Raw genomic sequence first — 19,429 nt, 5'->3', positions numbered from 1 at the left:
CATGTACAGAATGTTTGTATATTACAGAAAATTATATTTTTTTCACTCAGTTGCCCAGACAATAAAATATACTTGGGACATTCTGCTGTGTTCAAGGGCGCGCGCACACATGCTCACGCACACGCACACACACGCGCACACACACATCCACACACATCCTTGTTCCCCCTGGAAATACACACAAACACACACACATACACACCCTTGTTCCCCCTGGAAATACGCACAAACACACTCTAACATTGTTATTGAGCTTTGTGCAGGTAGACTGATCTCCAGCCATCTAGTCAGTGTTAATGGCATGGAAAAGGGAAGCTGTAAAATATGACTTGTGGACTGATGGCCTTATCTCATTTCTCTGTCTGAAATCAGACACCAACTCTAAATTAGAAAGGGCTCTCCCTGTCTTCCGAGCAAGGAATTATTTTTCTTTCAAAATAATTAGCTGCATTGTTAATGATTGGTGATGACTTTGTGTTCCGGCTGAGCCAATGGAAGATGTAAGGTAATATGCAGGAACATCAATTATGCATTTCAGAGCCCCTCTGCGTCCCAGCTCAATCAAGGTGACGTATGCCACCCTTGTGTGGCCGTGGTGGAAATGCAGTTCAATGGAAGTGCAGTTCACTATGTTCCCTTTCCTGGTTTTTATGTTGTAGTGCATGCAACCCAGAACGTAATTGATATGCTATTTTACAGGAGCTGTGTTAGAATAATATCAAAAGGTTAATTTGATATTATTGTTCAGTTTATGAATGAGGCATTCTGAAAAGAAAAGTGCCCCGTTCAATTATGAATGTAGTTTTTACTTTTCTCTCCCCCTTTGTTTTGGTTTTGACACAGTCCCCCTGTGACACAGTGTGGTACTGCCAAGGACACAGAAATAGGTCCTAATGGCCCCAGTGTTCTAAATAGGCAGTGCCCTCAGGTGTTTACTAATAGGGACAGCACAGAACTGGACATGATCTACAACTTCATTAAAAGCTGATTGTATTCAACTGATTACTCACGTTTACTGAAACCCACACCCATGCACGTTCACATGAAGAGGCTGCGTAAACAGAAGAACAAAAGAACAAAAGATCATTGTCATCCAGAGAAAAAAAAATTCAGAGAGGATACAAATATTACATTCTCCACCCATCTTGACCCTAATCCTGAAGCCTGTGAAGACCATCATTAGTGTTACTTCCATTAACAGTAATCTGGGTACAACTCAACATAACAGAAAAGAGAATGCGTCACCAACTTTGGTACAGCAGAGGGCAGCAACCACCCATGACTCCACATTCGTGAACCTGCCTGAAACCTTAACTTCCCCAATGATTTGGAGAGACCCACACTAGCTTTACATTCAACTTAATTTAAGTTTAATGCAGTGATGACATCTTATTATTATTGATTAAAGTAGGTAATGCAGAATTCATGTATGGGAGGCACTACGCCCTTTGCTGAGGTAGGTACAAGACCTCCTACGTGGACTCTGAAACAGATCCGACCCTGATCTGGTTCAGATTCACACCAGTTGAGGGTTATATGCATTCCAGAGTATGCTGCTATTTGTGGTCCCCAGCAGGTGAGTCATCCGAATAGAGAGATATGGTATGCCCTCTGCAGTGACAAGATGGTTTGGGTGCCGCTGTAAAGTGCGGCCGTGTATGAAATTGAGTGGCTTCACGAGCGACCCTAAGTCAACACGATAGAAATTGTTGGACCACTTATTTACTTTATCTAAGCACCATCTCTTCTCTGACACATCCTGGGAGAACCTGCCATTTTGATGTGACCAGGGGTCAAAATCCTGCACAGTTTAAGACGGGGCACCTATAATCATCTTCCTAGAGGGATTGTCACATCAGGGATGTTTTTGTCTAAATGTATGGATGTGTGGATTGTATTAGCAAAATATAGAGAGAGATTGTGTGAGCTGTAAGTTTTTCAGGGTTAATATTACTAGCTGTCATGCAGGTACCCCATCAGTATGGAAAGCAGTGGGGAGTCCTGTGTGGGCTGTAATCAGTTACAGTGGCAGGTGGCGGACTGTCGCAGAGGATGGGGAAAAGAAGTGGTGAAATTACCCCAAGCCTTTCATTTTTGTATTGTTTAGATGGAAATATTCCCACCTGACTCTTTGGTAAAAGCATGAAGTGAAATACCATGGAGAAAGCACCTGCTGAAAACACATTTACAGTCTGAGAAGGTGCATTTGTGAGGAGAATAACTACAGTGTTACAGAAGTTCTATTTGTCAGTCAAGTTCAGCCATAAGCTTGATTTATAATTCTCATAATGAGGGGTTAATGATAATAAAGTTATATGGGTCAATACTGACTTTGGGGTAATGACATTAGAAAATGACTAAAAATAGATTTAAAGGTTTGTAGCCTACTTGCTTAGCCTATAGTTTACTGTAGGCCTAACTTACACGTCTTATTCTTTCCTTTGTAATCTCCTTAGTGAGTTCATGTGTATAGGATTTTTTTTATGTTATGTTATTATATTAGTCCAATGTTTGTGTGAACATTATCTTATTCATATCATAATGCCGGTCCCATAAATGTGTCACTTCCCTGCATGACCTGATCCACAGCTTTTCTTTAATGTTTAGTCTTCAGTCTTAAATTCTAAAATGTGAAGATCATTTGGAGGACATAAGCACAGTAGCCTCGTTGAATGACACTGTAGACTACTTAGTATAGCCTACTCAGTTAAACAATAGTGGGTCTACAGTGTGTAGCGCAGAATCGTGCAGACCTACTCGCAGAGAGACACATCAAAATGTTATCCCCGTGTTCAAGAGCGCTTACCAAAAAAAAAGGAAGTTAAGCACTGAATGTCCTGGGCCCTTTTGTCAATAAATGGTTGATTCCCCCACCCCCCCCCACACACACAAACACGGCCTTATAAGGCCTAGACAGAAACATGTCTAACCAAATTCATGACAGAGGTACCAACCTATTTGCATATAGTTACCATGGTGACCGAGGCTTCGATCCAATGTAATGGATGTTATGATTAGCAAACTTGCTGGCGAGGTACTTTAGCAGAAGTATTCGCAAGATTATAAGGTTACAAGACACTGTAATTTATACTGTCTGGCATTATACGATACACGTGATTTTTTTCACGGTCTTTGGCTGTGAAGTGATTCTTCACAGTGCCCGCCCAAGGTAAGCCTGGGGTTGCTGTGCTTTAAAATTACAAGTTAGCTGGACACGCAAACTTCGACAATAGTGAGTATACAAAGTCAACGTTAAGGCAGACAAGTTAGCACATATTTTAAAGTGAAGATGAAGTGTATTTTCGATGGCCAAAAATTCTTACCGAATGTTAAGCTTGACGATCTGGGCTACGACTAATGGGAATTGACCAAAGAAGCTGTTAACGTTACCGATTCATCTGCAGGAGTTTTCAGTGAAGACACCTAACATTGGTGACAACTTGGGTAAGTTCAACATAAACATAAAACACAATTCCAACTTTTATTTTCTCTCAGTAATGAGACTTTTAAAGACTGTATTTTATATATATATATCCAGGTCACTTGTGAATCAACCACTTGATGCCACTAGGATTACATTATAGGAGTTAGACAGCTATCGTTAACTGATAACGTTACCTGTAAACTAGGCTAAATAGGTTTTGTTAATTAAGAGTTAAGTAAGACTTAATGCTACCATTTCCTATCAGCTAACTAACAACAGGTTATCCTAACGTTATCTTATCATATGGTAATTGTTTCATGTTTTGAAATCTTAACCGTGACAAAATGTAGGCTACTTCTAACGTTATAGATTTAGCTATGTGATGTGTAGGGACATCACGTGTAAAGCTATCCTAAGGCTACAGAAAGGCATCACAGATTTGGGTCTTTTTATTTGATTTGTCTCAACATCCATTTTAACGAAAGCATAACTTGTATTGCTCATTGTTGTTATTCTATGCTATCTATCCTAGTGTCTTAATGATTTCTGCGCTGATTCCAGTGAAGTTAAAGTAGAGACCATAATAGTTGTCTAATAATTGTCAATGGGTGATTTTTGGCAGCGCAATGCCAGGGAGTGTGAACCTTGGCACTTCGGGTGCACAGTTCTTATGATGTTTGACTGGCTTCATTAAGTTTTTGTTTGCATGGTGTGTGATGTATAATGTTTAACTGTATGTTTAGACTGTAGTGATGGTATAGTTATTACTATGCAAAGGAAAACAATAGGCCTACACTTTCATTGGGAAAGCAATAACTACAGTGCCACCCATACGCGCACTGAAGGAGTGTATCTAATGCTAAATAATAAGGCTTCTATATGTTGTTTTTCCAAAAACGGTTTCAAATATGCTGGGTGACATGATTTGATCTTTTCTCAGCGAAGGACTTATTGGCTTCTGTCCCACCATTAGTCGCGAGAATTCATCCATTAAACCAAGTTCTCTGTGAAGTTAACTTTGTGGGTGTGTGTTGTCATTTATTCCCTGTAACGTCCGACTTGGCTTTTTTCTGGTAGTGCTTTGGCACAAAGGCAGAGGTGTCTGTCATTAGGGGCTGGTTGAAGTTGGAAAAATGGTGAAACAAGACGCCCCTCGCCGCACCCTATCCAGGAGCTCCAGGAGGACCACCCAGATCTCCAGCCTGAAAGACCTGACTCTGTTGGACAGGGCCAAGTCAGACTCCAAAGCAGACAGCACCTCAGGCAACCCCCAGGTGTTTTACCTGGGCGGAGAGAACAGCCAGAGGGGTTTTCCTGACAAGGTGTACCTCCTCGCCGCTTCCATCTTTCAGAACTCCCACATACAGAAGCCGGCAGCCCACCGCCTCATCAGCTTTGGCACGAAGACCAGCGGTCCGATGCCTGAGACCAGAGATGATGTGACACAGCGCTGTGCCTATGAGCTTGCCTTCAATGCACTGAAATGTAAGTCAAAACTGTTTGTGTCTGTGTGTGTCTCTGTGTGTGTTTGCATGTTTTGACTCTTCCATTATAGTCACAGAAATCAAGTACCACAAAATTATTCTATTACTTCCTCTATGAATTCAAATGATCGATTTAGAGGGAAAACAAATAACATGGATGACTATCCGTAAAAATAAATGAGAATAGATGCCTCTTGGGAACTGAATGGGGAGATTGAATTGAAGACGACTGGAAAAACAAAAAGGCAAATGGGGAATGTCTGGGGAGAGGGCCAGCTGTGGTGCCACAAATCAGCTGAGCCCATAATCGCTTATCTGAGGGGCCAGAAATGGCTTGGGCGCTCAGATTCACAGGAGTGTGGTCGCCCAGGCGATAAGAGGTTATTAGATGATGTCAGCAGGAGGCAGTGGTGGAGAGGGACTGCTGGGTGGGGATGGGTGGAAGTTTATGTGTGTGTGTGTGTGTGTGTGTGTGTGTGTGTGTGTGTGTGTGTGTGTGTGTGTGTGTGTGTGTGTGTAGGATTGGGGTTTGATTGATTTCTCTCTCCCTATGTGAGGGGCACATGTACTGTAGGACAAGCGAGGACAGCAAGTGAGTTTGCGCTATCTATCAGTGTCACTGTGCTGGATTAACAGTAAGCCTACGTTTCCCATGACACTTTACTGACACTCTCGGAATTCTCTGTGCTGCCTCCTCTCAACCTACTCAACCTATTGAAAATCCAAAGCGTGAGTTGTTCTGAAGAAAACGATTAACAGTGTTTTTTCCTTGTAACTCATGTTAGTCACAGTGAGAAATGCACTCCCTGGTACAAATCCACTTCAGCCAAGCAAACTGAGAGTCTAGGGAAAATCTAATTGCATAGATTAGTATTGTGAAATGAATTAACAGCAATGAATAGCCTGCGATTGATCCTGGCCTGATTTTTCTGATGGTGGGTTGTTGTGTGTGTGTGCTGAGTGTGAGGCACACAGATGTGGATGACATGACACACCTGGGAAGGAGATTCTTAATCTCCCCGTATCTGCAAACGGCCAGTCCATGGGCTGGATCAATATGTCTGACACACACAAGCATACCACACACACTCACACACACACTTTAGTCTAATACCCTGCAGGCGAATGACAATGATCCAAAATCGAAGTAAGGTAGATTGTTCAATAAAACAAAACAAAAAAACCCTTAAATGGCAAAAACAAGGCTGGGTGAAAATGGTAAAGAGCATTTGTATGGATTATCTGATTATTTCTCTTATCTGGCCTGTACTCCAGGAGCACAAACACATACAGTATGTAGGTTCTCGGGGTGATGCAAATGCTGATGTGGAAGTGTTTGCACACGCCCTCAACCCCAAATGAGAAACCAGAAATCTCCCACCAGAAATCTCTGTATATCCCTGTGGTTCTCTCTTGTCAACAATCTTTTGCTCTCTCTTTCTGTCTCTCTGCTTCATTCCCACTTACTTCAGTCTTTTCTAGTGCCCTGTGTTTTTTCCCTATTCATCTACCTTGCTTGTTTTTTTTTGCAGATTTCCCAATTTTCACTGTTTCTATTCTTCCTTTCCCGCTTTCACCTCTATTTCTCTCCCCCCTTGGAGACTTGGAACTCCACAGATACATCTGTTCATTTTGTGTTTTAACTGAACTTTCACTGTGAAATGTAAGCCACTATCTCCATGCGCTGAGTGCTGGCTGGAGTAATGACTCCGCACCGAATTCTCGTCTTACAGCAGCGACCTGAGGACCTGGCTAAGATTCCTTGTTAGCTAAGTACCCATCGTTAACTGAGAGTAACAAAGTGTATGAGCTAATAAACAGAAACAGAAGTCTACTAGCTAACCTTACAAGCAACAGGAAAAACAAAGGGAGTTAGCATACGACCTGCAAAGTCTGCAAGGAGATCAAAGGAGCGACTGGTTTCCTCCAACTTGCACCATCGGAACACAGCACAGCAAAGACTGCAACCAACTTCAGAACCACAAACATAACTGGGCAGATATCTAGCTAGCATAGTGTAATCATTTACGTGGCTAAGCATCGGACTGCTTAACTTTGTCACTCTTCATATTTTTATTTGGTTGTTCACTGAACTTTATTGTGATATCTTTTCATAGTCCCGCAGGGCCTTGCCTTCCTCTTTCCTAACCATTATCCTACTCGGATTACATGCAAGTAAACTTAGCCACACATGTGGAGAGGAATCTCAAAGTTCCCGTTTCACAAACTCCTTTGTTTCTGACTTAACACGTGTGTTCATGCCGGCACATAAACACGTGGAACACAAAACAGAAACATAGTGTACGCTTTCTTTCTGGCTGGCATCCAACATGTGCCCTCTTGAGCACACATGCTCACTCTCTCTCTCTCTCTCTCTCTCTCTCTCTCTCTCTCTCTCTCTCTCTCACTTACTCGCTCACTCACTCCCCTGCTCACTCACTCACTCACTCACTCACTTACTCACTCACTTACTCACTCACTCACACACACACTCACAGGTACATGTAGTTAGATTACACATTGTGCATTTTTTTGGTCAATAAATGTTTTTGATTACATATGCTGGTCTATTTAATGTTACACAAAAATGAATGCTGCCAACCTCTACTATTCAGAACTCCGAAAACCTTCAACCTTTACTAGCTATTAATATGGTAATTTAGGTTGTAGTTCTTAAGATCAGAGTTCCGAATTGATAGCTTAGTGTATATAATAAGCCTTTTTTATGAGACTGATTTGGGCCTGATTTTTTTTCTTTTGACCACTACGGTAGACATGTGTTTAATTTAATTGATCTGCTGTTGTGTTGACTGATTGATGCCTTTCCAATCGGGTGAGATCACCAACAACCATAGTGGTCCTCGTGAGGAAAGTATTAACATTTTATGCACAATTGCACCCACATTAATTTGGTGCCCCATCCAGCGATATTGCCCTTACATTTTTTTGGTGCTGTCCGTGTGAGGGTGACACCATTTAACTGAATTTTTTTTCGTACCCCTGCATGAGGGCAGAGCCAATGTACCTACAATGAGGATCCCATTCCTCTCTCTCTCTTCTTTAGCCTCGCTTTTTTCCCCCTTCTCTTTCTCTTCTCATTAGCCTTGACCCTACCTGCCCTTTGATTCCTGCCGGGGAGGAGGCCATTTATAGCCATTTCAGCCTTGGCTTTTTGCATCTCCCTCTCCAGCTCTCACACCACCACACCATAGAGACTGTTCCCTCTTTCCTCTGCCACACACACACAGCCACACACACACACACACACACACACACACGCACAAACACATGGGCCTCCCTTTCCCAACATTAGGGGGAATTACTCAATGCAAATGAGCTCAGGTGCGAAACTTGGAGGGCACTGACTCTACTGGTTGGATAACCTTGCAGGCAGTACGATGACATCCCCAGGGGGGCGATATCTCTTCCCTCCCTCCATATCTTGGCAGGAAAGGGCCAGGCCTAATGATCATTCGTGGGTAATTCTCATGCCGCCCGGCACACGCGATCAATTTGTAAGCATTGATACACTTCTTGCAGGGGGAATTGGAAATGCTTAACAGGGCCCGTGATCTGATTGTAGGAGTGCGTCGGAGGGCTTTGGCGAAAACGACTTCTGACCGCCGGGGCTTTCCGAGTGAGGAGAGAAAAGGAAAAAAACACAAACGAGGGAAGGTGGAAGAAAAGGGAAAAAAAAGGTCAAAGTGGTTTATTACCATGTTACCCTTGAGGGAGACTAATGGTTCCTTTTGGCCAAAACACTTCAGTAAATATCAACCCTGTGTTGAGGAATAATGTGTAAGCCATCTAGCGCTGCCCTGATTAAAACCCGTCGCCAAGTAGGGACGTCTCCCCGGCTGTGACCTCATCCGATGATGGATGTGTAATTGTGAGGAGAGAAGGCAGAGCACACAGAACGATAAAAAGGAGAAATAGGAGCTCAGTGAAATGTATTCATCTGTCAGCGTTTTTTTTTTCCTCCTCCTCTCCTCCCTCCCTCCCTTTTACTCTCGCTCTCCTGCGCTTTTGTTTCTCAGCGGTCATCTATCATGGGCCATTGTGTTGAAGCAGGACCTGGGCCAGGGGTGAGGACATCACCACACAGTCCTCCGCTTCCTCTAAAGGCCAGTGTGTGCGCTCTGACAGAGGTTTGCTTGACTGGAGTGTGTTGTGTGTTTTTTTCCCCACTGTTGGGTCTTGCGTGTGTTATTTCTTTTACCACCCCAAAAGGGAATGATCCCTGCAAAAAAGGAGTGAACGTAGTTAGGTAGATACATAGAAAGATAGAGAGAGAGGGAAGGTATTGGGTTGGGGAAAGCTTGGGAGCTTCCTCTGTGATTTTGATAAATATCTCTCCAGGTGTATTGATCGTTACAGATGAGTGAGGTTCAATCGCTCATCCATTAGCATGGCCAGACATCGTGTTCTTTTGCCTCCTCTGTCATAAAAATATGCTGAGGAGGTGTGAAGAACGTCCTCCATAAACTTGATCAATTCTTTGCGCTCTCACTTGCTCTCTCTCTCTCTCTTCCTGTCTCCCTCACATTTTTTTACTCCCCGTTTACCTCATGCTCTCCCTCTACCTGAGCTGGCTGGCTGAGTGCCAGGGCCCCTAGGGATTTCATGGTGGAGAAACGAAATGACCATGTGCAGTGAGGCTGAGAGCGTTTGTGTCCCCAACCCCCAGGAAGTTCAGAATACCCAGCGACTGCGTAATGTGATGGCGACGGGTTCTACCTCAGCAATTATAAAGCTAATAATGACCACAGCGTCAACGTTAATGATTCTGAGCAGTCAAGCTGGTTGGAAAAGCCCAGCACCATCTATCATTAATGCTAGTCAGTAGTGGTGGTGCTGGCTGTGTGGGTGTGTGTGCGTGGGTACAGTGCCACCTCATACAAGGACACTTGAATTTTGTATTCTGACACACACATGAAAAACAGACACAGAGGCATACACTCAAGCTACGGTTTCCCTGTGGTGCGGATCGGAAAATATTCTGATGTCATGATGTTCTGATGGCCATGGAAACCGCTCTGTAGCCATGACATCCACCAGTGATGGACAGGTGGAGAGATCCCGTGTGTCACTCAAGATTACAGCCTAATCTACCTAGTTCAGCCACCAAGGTATTTGGATGGCCTTCAATTTCTTGCTCTCTCTCTCTGACACACACACACACACTCCCTAACCTACACACATTTCGTTTTGGCATTCACGGAAAGACCCAATTTTTGCTATTTTTGCTACAGTAGACACAAGCTGCAAATATGTGTGCATCTGAATATTGTCTGAAGGCATCCTCCTTAATGCAGAATATTGAGTGAATTCCCTGAACAAACATCTTGCTAGGTCTGAGGGATTGGCATGCTTAAATCCTACCTAGATAAAATGGATTTTGTACTTTCTTTTTTCTTTCTTTCTTTTTTCCTTTCGTTCTTTTTTTTTGTACCTTCCTTCCTTCACACATAAAAATTCAGTCTTTGGTGCACAGTTTTTGAGATGGTGTTGGGCTCTTGAGGGAACCTGCTGTTCTGGTGGACAGATGTTCTCTTTATGATAGCTGCCGAAAGGAAATCTTATTCCAAGGTTGATGTTTGATGGAGAAATGCATTTTCAATCTTCTGTCTGTGTAGTATATCAGATTGGATAGCTACGTGAAAACAGGTATGTAGAAATTGTGCATTTGTTTGATTTATGTGCACATGTCTTGCCATTGTGTATCCCTGTGTTTGTACATTGTCCATTCTAGACTCTCCCGCCTCATAAAGTCAGAGACATCATAAAGTGGGACATGTTTAAAATTGATTAACATTTCATAGTGTCCAGCCAGAGTTTAGTGGATGTTAAAGTACTGTGATTAAGATTCTTCCCTGCATAAAAGTCCTCCTCCATAAAGGATTACCTACGCCGCCCTCAAAAGTGTCCCCCGTAATCCCGACTCCCATTATTCGATATGGATTAAATTCCTGATTAATTGGACTTCATTAAGGGGCCCGGCCCTCGCAGACTCCACCGAGGCATGTGTTTTAAATGAACCTGTCTGGGTTTCTCTGGCCATATAATTGAATGTAGTGATTTCTGTGATAAGAGTAATTATTCCATGAAAGCAGAGTGATTGGAATTTTATCTAAGGGTTTGCCTCAGGGGCCACCGTACGCCAACCCCCAACCCCACATACACACACACATATCCTCTCTGCCAGGATCACTAGCTGCACTCTAACCTTTAACCCCAGAGTTATGAGAAGCACATATTAAAGATGGGTGAGGTCACTGGGACCGCCGTCTAATAACATTTGCCTTTCCCACGGTGTCATGATGAGGCCGTAACTTAACTGCCTCGTTTCTTTCCCCACCCCCTCCCTGTAGATCAAGAGCTGCTGGAGGACATCATGATTGACAGCTGCTTTTACCTCTGTCAGCCAATGGTGAGTGCAAACACGGCTGCCGCTAGAAATGCTTGCATTTTTTCTCTTTAGTAAAGGTGAGTGTATATATCAGTCATACATTTGTAATTTCCTTCTCACAGAAGATCTATGCAGAAAACGTTGTATCTATATTGTTTTCAATGGTATCATGTGTTACTCAACTAGCTCAACCAGGTGTTCATAACACCAATATCATAGGCTCGATACCCAGAGAACAGTGCACATATACAGATCAAAATTTGAAATATATACACTCAAATGTGCCAGCTAAATCAGTAAATGAAAAAAAAGGTCCTGCACACATATAATGCATATATATTTTTACGTAATTAAATCAGTTGTATTAAATGGCAACTTTTCTTATAGCTTGTACAGCATATTGTGGACTCAATTAACAGCCCCAGTATCACACTGTGCTTGATGCTGAGCAGGAGGCGAGCGTCTCAAAGCAGCGGGGGTTGTGGGTAGCAGCGAAGTTAATCACAAACCCCACACTGCAGTTTATCGTCCTGCAGGAATCAGCGCTCATCCATCATTAGCAATTCCATCCGTGTTTTTTGGCTAACGCTACCTTTGCAGCACCAGCACCTGACGGTCCGCTTAAATAGCCTGGACATTGAAAGCAAAAAATGACTTTAGTGTGTGTGCCACTGACAGCAAATTAATGGTGTGAATGAGGAGCTGGGAATGCCAGACACTGCCCTGTAGCCTCTGTGTTTGGCCTAGTGTGTGTGTGTGTGTGTGTGTGTGTGTGTGTGTGTGTGTGTGTGTGTGTGTGTGTGTGTGTGTGTGTGTGCAGGTGCCCTCCACTCTAATCACCTGCCAGCACAGGCCCTAGGGTGGTGTGGGAGCGGCTGGCTTTAGTGTGGACGGAATGTAAACACGGTCGGTTGCCATTGTTGACCAGGGGGATCGAACTCGTGAACTCATTGCAGAACTCATGAACCCATGAACTCTCACACTAAAGGGCCTGTGCTGCATGGCTTCGTATAGCTCCATGCCCAGAAAACCTTTGAAACCTAGACATTTTGTGCTTTGAGGGAAGTATTAATGAATTAAAATGTTTATTGATACTTAAAAAGTTAAATGCTTTTACTCTTACTCTTACCTGACATGAGGGAAATTAAAAATATTGATATTCTAGCAGAGTAGAGATGCATGTTGCATTCTTAAGCCTGGCAAAGCCTGGCAAAGACACAAATCTGTGCAAACATGCATTCGTATCCACACACACACACACACACACACACACACACACACACACACACACACACACACACACACACACACACACACACACACACACACACACACACACACACACACACACACACACACACACACACACACACACACACACAGAGTGTGTACACACAGTGTGTACACACACAAACATGCACTGTGTAGACATGCACAGACCTGTGTGCATGCCTGCATGCACACACACAAACATACACACACACACACACACACACACACACACACACACACACACACACACACACACACACACACACACACACACACACACACACACACACACACACACACACAGACACACATATACACAGACACACACACTCACAGAGAGAGCGTAAAATATAGCCGCAGTGAAGGATGAATGGCTGCTGCGCTGGCGGCTTGGCAGGTCGTTATTCTGCATCCTGAGAGAGAGAGACCATAAACTCTAGACACAATGAACCGCTCTTTAGAACTCACTTTGCCCCTGCACCTCCACCCACACCATCCATAAAGTTCAACCTTGATAAAGAGGGAAAAGAGAGAGAGAGGGAGTGAGGGAGATAGGGAGAGAGAGAGAGAGGGAGAGAGGGAGTGAGAGAGAGAGTGAGAGAGAGAAAGAGAGAATGGTGGATATGAGAGAAAATATAATAGGGTGGAGGGGGGAGTGTGGGCCAAGGACCAACACAGGGAGGTAGGGTGTTAAAAAAGACTACCTGCTTGTAAAACAAAGGCCCTCGTAGAGTGGAACATGTGTGAAGTAAATTGGGGCTTCAATCTCAGTCAAGCAGAAAATGAGAATTAGGACAAAAAAAAAAATAAAAACTTTCCTGACGGCAGGACAGAGAAACATGCATGTGCAGCCTGCCGACATGTCAATTAACACGCTGAGACATACAATCGACTCCTGAGCGCTCTTAACTTCAAATCCTTGTAAGCGCTTGACCCCGTGGGCTGTCCCCATGGTAACCCTTCCTTCCCTGAGCAATGTTTGGCGGCAGGGGACAATCTGGTTTCCTCGGACACAATCCCATATGGGATGCTGTTGCCGGGCGACCAAAGGGGAAAAGAACTTCACGGCCCCAGGTTTCAACCTTGGCAGAGGACGAACGAGTAAAAAAAGAGGGGGAACAGGAAGAAGAGGGAGGGTAACCATCCAGTCTTCCCAGTGCTTAATCCAGAGCCCATCACTCCCTGTCTCCACCTATGAAAAAGGGGAAAAGGGGAAAATGGGGAAAATTCCCATAGATGTCCATTTTCCATCAGTGTGCTCCATCATCTAGCGTTAGACCTGTGGTGATGCCATGGAAGTCTGTTGCTACTGAGCAGCACCATCTGTTTGTAATGTCCTCTCTCTGCCTGCCTGTGGCAATGGCAGCAGTGGGTGAGTAGAGGGGAGGACGGTTAGTTGGGTGGAGAGACAAGTTGGGATTGGGAGTCGCAGACATTAACACCCTCCTCCTGAGTTTAATTAAGAGAGAGTATGTGGTTCATCGCAGGATGCCTCCCAAATGTGTGTGTGTGTGTGTGTGTCTGTCTGTGTGTATGTGTGAGAGTGTGGTTATGTTTGTTTGCATGTTTGTATGTGCCTTTTTGTGTATGTTTGTCTGTGTATGTTTTGTCTATGTCTATGTCTGTTTTTTTTGTGTGTGTGTATTTTTGTGTGCTCACGTCTGTGAGAGAGAGAGATGCAGAGAGAGAAAAAGAGAGCACATTCGGGTGTATTTGCATATTCAGATGTGCACATCGATACCTGGCGTGTGTGTGTGTGTATGTGTGTGTGTATGTATGCGAGCAAAAGGAAGAGAGAGTATTTGTCTGTATGTGTATATCCATATGTGCACAGACATGCTTTGTGTGTGTGTGTGCGTTCGTGTGTGTGTGTGTGTGTGTGTGTGTGTGTGTGTGTGTGTGTGTGTGTGTGTGTGTGTGTGTGTGTGTGTGTGTGTGTGTGTGTTTATATATATATATTTGTGTTTGTTTGTGTGCGTGGGCGTTGCTACGCGTGGAGGCTATATCCTGCATCGGAAAGAGCTATGTCTCAGCTCCTGCTGACAGATTTGCCATCCGTCAGTCTGACACTTGATCAATACTGCGCAACACATGATCACCCATGCACCGCTTCCTGATGTCTCACTCTGTGAACTGATGAGAGCGTTCTAACAGATGGCGGTCGATGGTCATTAGCCCTGGAAGGGCGGCAGTATAACAAAGACTGATACAGACATTATGACATTACATTATTACAATGTTATTGGAGGGACATCTATTAATTATGGATATTGATGATGCTTTGCGGAGGTAGACTGATCTGGTGATAAAATCTATGGTTGTGTCATTGTTCTTTTGCTCTTTCCCTCTCCTCTCTTTCTCATTCCGTCTCTCTGTCTTTCTTTCTTTCCCTTTCTCGGTCACTCTGGTACTCTGTCTTGTACACCTTGCTATTTCATCCCTCTCACCTTCTGCTCCATTCCCCATCATCTCACTTCTCGTCACCTCTCTGCACTCTGTCACCCTCACTCCTCCTCCATCCCTCCGTCCTTATCACATCCTTCCTTGGTGTCATTTTTCTCTGTTTCCGTCTGCCTATTGCTCTTTCCTCTCTCTCTTTCTCCCTCTCACTCTCTCTCCCTCTCATTCTCTCTCTCTCTCTCTATCTCTCTCTCTCTCCCTCTTTCTCTCTCTCTATCTCTCCCTTTCTCTCCCTCTCTCTCTCTCTCTCTCTCTCTCTCTCCCTCCCTTTCTCTATCTCTCTCTCTCTCTCTATCTCTCTAGCCGGATGAGTTGATGAGTCTGGTGGCTATCATGCTCTATGACTTCCAGGACAGGAAGTTTGTTCCCTGGGAGCGCCCAGCCAATGAGAGGGAAGAGTCGATGCCGCAGGTCAGGGAGGTGGAGGAGTGCCTGCTGAAGTAGGTGCAGCGTGTTTCTGCGACCCTTAAACGTCTGTCACTCGGCAGTGTGATAAAGTAATTTTTTCCCCCTACATATTGGAATTAACTCAGAGAATTTTTCAATGTGTAATTGTTGGAAAAGATAATTTGGCAAATGTAGCTTTTGAAGACGATAGATTTTTTTTTATTTGACAGACATTTATTTGTGCTGTGACTGTGTCTGACCACGGCTTAAGAGAACATCTAAGATAACATATCGGCTATGTGTTCAGGGAGGGTGAAAGCATTTTCATGGCTTGGCACAAATTACAACAATCAAACTGGTTTGCCTAGAGATATGGTCAGTAGTCTGTCATTGCTTATCTTTTCCTCATTTCCTTTGTTCCGGATGAACTGTTAAAGAGACATTTCCTTTCCTCATGAAAAAACTTTCAGTGCGACTTTCAGCTCAGGTTTCAAGGAGTGTATCTGCAATGTCTGTCACAGATCCCATTGAAGCTCCTTATTCACAGCCATGTTACTATATTATGCTATAGTGTAGAAGTAAAACATCTGGCTGAAACAATCCTGAATAGAGAGTGTCCAGGATAGGGTCTGGAGTGAAAAACTGAGGTATTGACTCACAGTCAACTTAATGGTCACCCTCATAAGGGTTCATTTCATCTATCAAATCAGTTTCATATTTGCACTGAGCTTGTAGGATGCTGATGTACAACAATGGTAGAGATGACACAGTGGATTTGGTGGGGTAATACAGCTTGCAGCAAAGTCAGACATAAAGCTCTCGGACGACATAGATACTTTTTCCAGTTACCAAAACCTTCTGAGCCTCGAGACATCTGACGCAAAAATCTAGAAACTTCTTTTCGAGGGCATGAGTCTTCAGGGATCCAAATTGAGAGGGTGAGCTAGAAAGTGAGGCAGGGAGAGAAGATGAAAAATAAATGAGAACAGATGGACGGAGGAAGTGCGTTTTGTCCTCGGGTCATGTGAACATTTTTGACTGACTAACTGACTGAGTGTGTGTGGGGGGGTGGGCGGAAGCCTGTCAAGTAGTGTGTGTGTCAGCATTGGTTGAGTTGTGCTCATCTCCTGCAGGTCTAAGACAAAGTTGGCAGCCTCGCTGGCTCGCTGCAGAATCAAACACGACCTGCTGACCATCGACTGCATGCTGCCCGACAGTGTCAGGAAGAAGCAGGAGAAGGCCGGCAGCCAGCCCCTCTACGCCTGGGTCAACACGCTCAAGACAAGGTGCTCCCATGGATAGACACACACACACACACACATGTACGCATATACACACATGCATACTCACACACACACACACAGGAGAAGGCCGGCAGTCAGCCCCTCTACGCCTGGGTCAACACACTAAAGACAAGGTGCTCCCATGGATACACACACACACACTCACACACACACACACACACACACACGCGCACACACACACACACTCGCACACACACACACACACTCGCACACACACACACACACACACACACACACACACACACACACACACACACACACACACACACACACACACACACAATCGCACATTGACAGGCTCATGCGTCATACACATGCCCAAACCGATTATAGTCTCAGAATAAACAGAATCAACAGAACCGACACACAAAGACACACATCCACATAGACTTAGTCACACACAAACGCATTTGACTGCATACACACGTTAAACTCAACAATATGTCTGCTCAGAAACCAAATTAACAGAAAACAGACTGAAATACACACTCACACACATGCACATGCTCCAGACTGAAACACACACTCACACACATGCACATTCTTCAGACTGAAACACACACTCACACACAAGCACATACTCCAGACTGAAACACACTCTCACACACATGCACATTCTTCAGACTAAAACACACACTCACACACATGCATACAAAGACATATAACCAGTGTCCTTGCCTCCATACGTGTGCATTCACTGATGTATGCTCACACACACACAAATTAAGACCAAATCAATCCCATTTTGCCAGTGTAGGCATACTCATACACATTGCCCTCCACTCACTCTCTCACACAGATAGTCATCAGTGGTAGGTAGGAAAGCAGAGGGTGATATTATCAGGGTGCTGTGTGAGCCAATATGATCTTGTTAAGAACGTGTGTGTGTGTGTGTGTGTGTGTGTGTGTGTGTGTGTGTGTGTGTGTGTGTGTGTGTGTGTGTGTGTGAGCTGCAGAGGTTAAGCCCTGGTTCACAGCCATTGCCCCTCACTGCCCATGACCATTTACTGCCCACTGGTGTGAAAACCACCTTTTTTTTCCAAAGGCTCCACAGCTTCTGCTGCTGCTAACTCTTTACTGGGGGAAATTAATTGTTTGTCTGCCTGTGTGCCTGTGTGCTTGTGCGCCTGTGTGCGTGCCCGAGCCAAGCTAAGCTTAGTTAGTCTTCTGTCACTGATTGTGTCATGCTTTATGGTGAGGGTTAGATAGAAGGTGAGGCGTGGGCTGCATGCCTTCTGCTGTATCTATATGTGTGTGTATGAGAGAGAGAGAGAGAGAGAGATTGTATGAGAGAGAGTGTATGAGAAAGGGACAGAGCAAGAGTGTGTGTGTGTCTGTGCATGTGAGAGAGAGAGAGAGTGTGTGTCAGCGATAGTTTATTGTTCAGATGTCCTGTTGACATCCCATTAAGCCCGCTCTCTCCTGTTTAACCTCTAATGCTGTGTGATCTGCCTTGTTTTACACCAGCTAGATGTGTAGTTTAGTGCATGGCTGGACGGTTTGTGAATGTTTGTGTGTACGTATCTGTGTGTGTGTGTGTGTGTGTGTGTGTGTGTGTGTGTGTGTGTGTGTGTGTGTGTGTGTGTGTGTGTGTGTGTGTGTTTGAGAGCATGCTCTCCTGCACAGTTTGAAACTGCAGACAGGCCGGCAAGCAGGGCAGTAAATCGCGGGCACTGAGCTCTGGACAGATCCAATCAGCACGGCAGCAGGGCTCCCTCCTCGCTGGATTACACCCTGGAGGTCACCGCTGCCTTTGGAGAGGGGCTAGAAGAGAACAGCCTCAGCCTCATCCTTAGCCTCAGCCTCAGCCTCAGCCACAGCGCACTAACCCTCCCCTCTTGCCTCTTTACTTCAAACAACAGATCTGGGATCAGTTTGTACCCCCCGACTGCTCATAGAGAAAGTTAAGGAAGCGTATTTAAAAACAGATTCCAGACCTCCTTGCACAGCATCTTCCCTGGACCATAGGGCTATCGTGTGGTTGGTGCTACTTGAAACCTGAGGGCATGGCTATTGCCAGCTGCTTTAGACAGGCATAAATATTTCTTTTGTGAAATAATGGGTTCAATGGGATGTCCTTGCGAAACAGATTATACAACAACACTTGATAATATACTGTATGTGCTGTACATTTAAAGTCATAAAATCATTATGACATGACACCAGTGTCGTAAAAAAGCTTATGAATTGGAATCGAATGTCTCTTGGGTCTTTCATGGTTCCTGTAGCATGAGCTGCTGACTGCTGGTTTACTTCCTTATGGTCACATATTCCTCAATTCCCAACTATCTATGGATCGTATTAAATGACCTTCCTCTTCATTTGTTTAAGATATTCATGTATGGCAAAAAAGGGTTTTCATTTCAATTTTTCTGTTATGGTATTCACACGGTGTAGCACTATTACTTTTTGACTGATGGTGACATTTTTACATCCGGAGAGTTAATGGTGTATCCGTAGTGAGGCGTTAAAAAAAAAAATTGCACGGGAACTCCAGGTGTCAGCGCTCACTTATCTATCAGTCTCTCCATCAAGTCATCTCAAATGGGTGGATGGCTTGAGACAAAGCCCAGCACATCAGGTTGGTTCTCCAGGGTGCCATTGAGGGAAACCTTGGAAGAAGAAATGCTGAGATGGGGTGGATTGATTATTGTGAGAAACAGCAAACAGCACAACTCAAATCCCCTGT

General features: G+C 44.3%; 1 protein-coding gene across 1 annotated transcript in view; it reads left to right on the top strand.

Annotated features, from left to right (window-relative positions):
* Positions 1 to 3,013: 3,013 nt before the first annotated feature.
* The window catches only part of LOC105893002 (putative methyltransferase NSUN7), a 31,294-nt gene continuing 14,878 nt past the window's right edge, over positions 3,014 to 19,429 (top strand). The window contains exons 1-5 of the mRNA XM_042702803.1: positions 3,014 to 3,444; positions 4,502 to 4,909; positions 11,280 to 11,338; positions 15,353 to 15,489; positions 16,570 to 16,722. Coding sequence (XP_042558737.1) covers positions 4,558 to 4,909; positions 11,280 to 11,338; positions 15,353 to 15,489; positions 16,570 to 16,722 — 701 coding nt within the window. The 5' untranslated portion in view covers positions 3,014 to 3,444; positions 4,502 to 4,557. The remainder of the gene's footprint in view (positions 3,445 to 4,501; positions 4,910 to 11,279; positions 11,339 to 15,352; positions 15,490 to 16,569; positions 16,723 to 19,429) is intronic.

The sequence above is a fragment of the Clupea harengus genome, chromosome 20 (assembly GCF_900700415.2).
Source record: "Clupea harengus chromosome 20, Ch_v2.0.2, whole genome shotgun sequence".
NCBI lineage: Eukaryota > Metazoa > Chordata > Actinopteri > Clupeiformes > Clupeidae > Clupea > Clupea harengus.
This window is presented reverse-complemented; position numbering and strand designations above follow the sequence as displayed.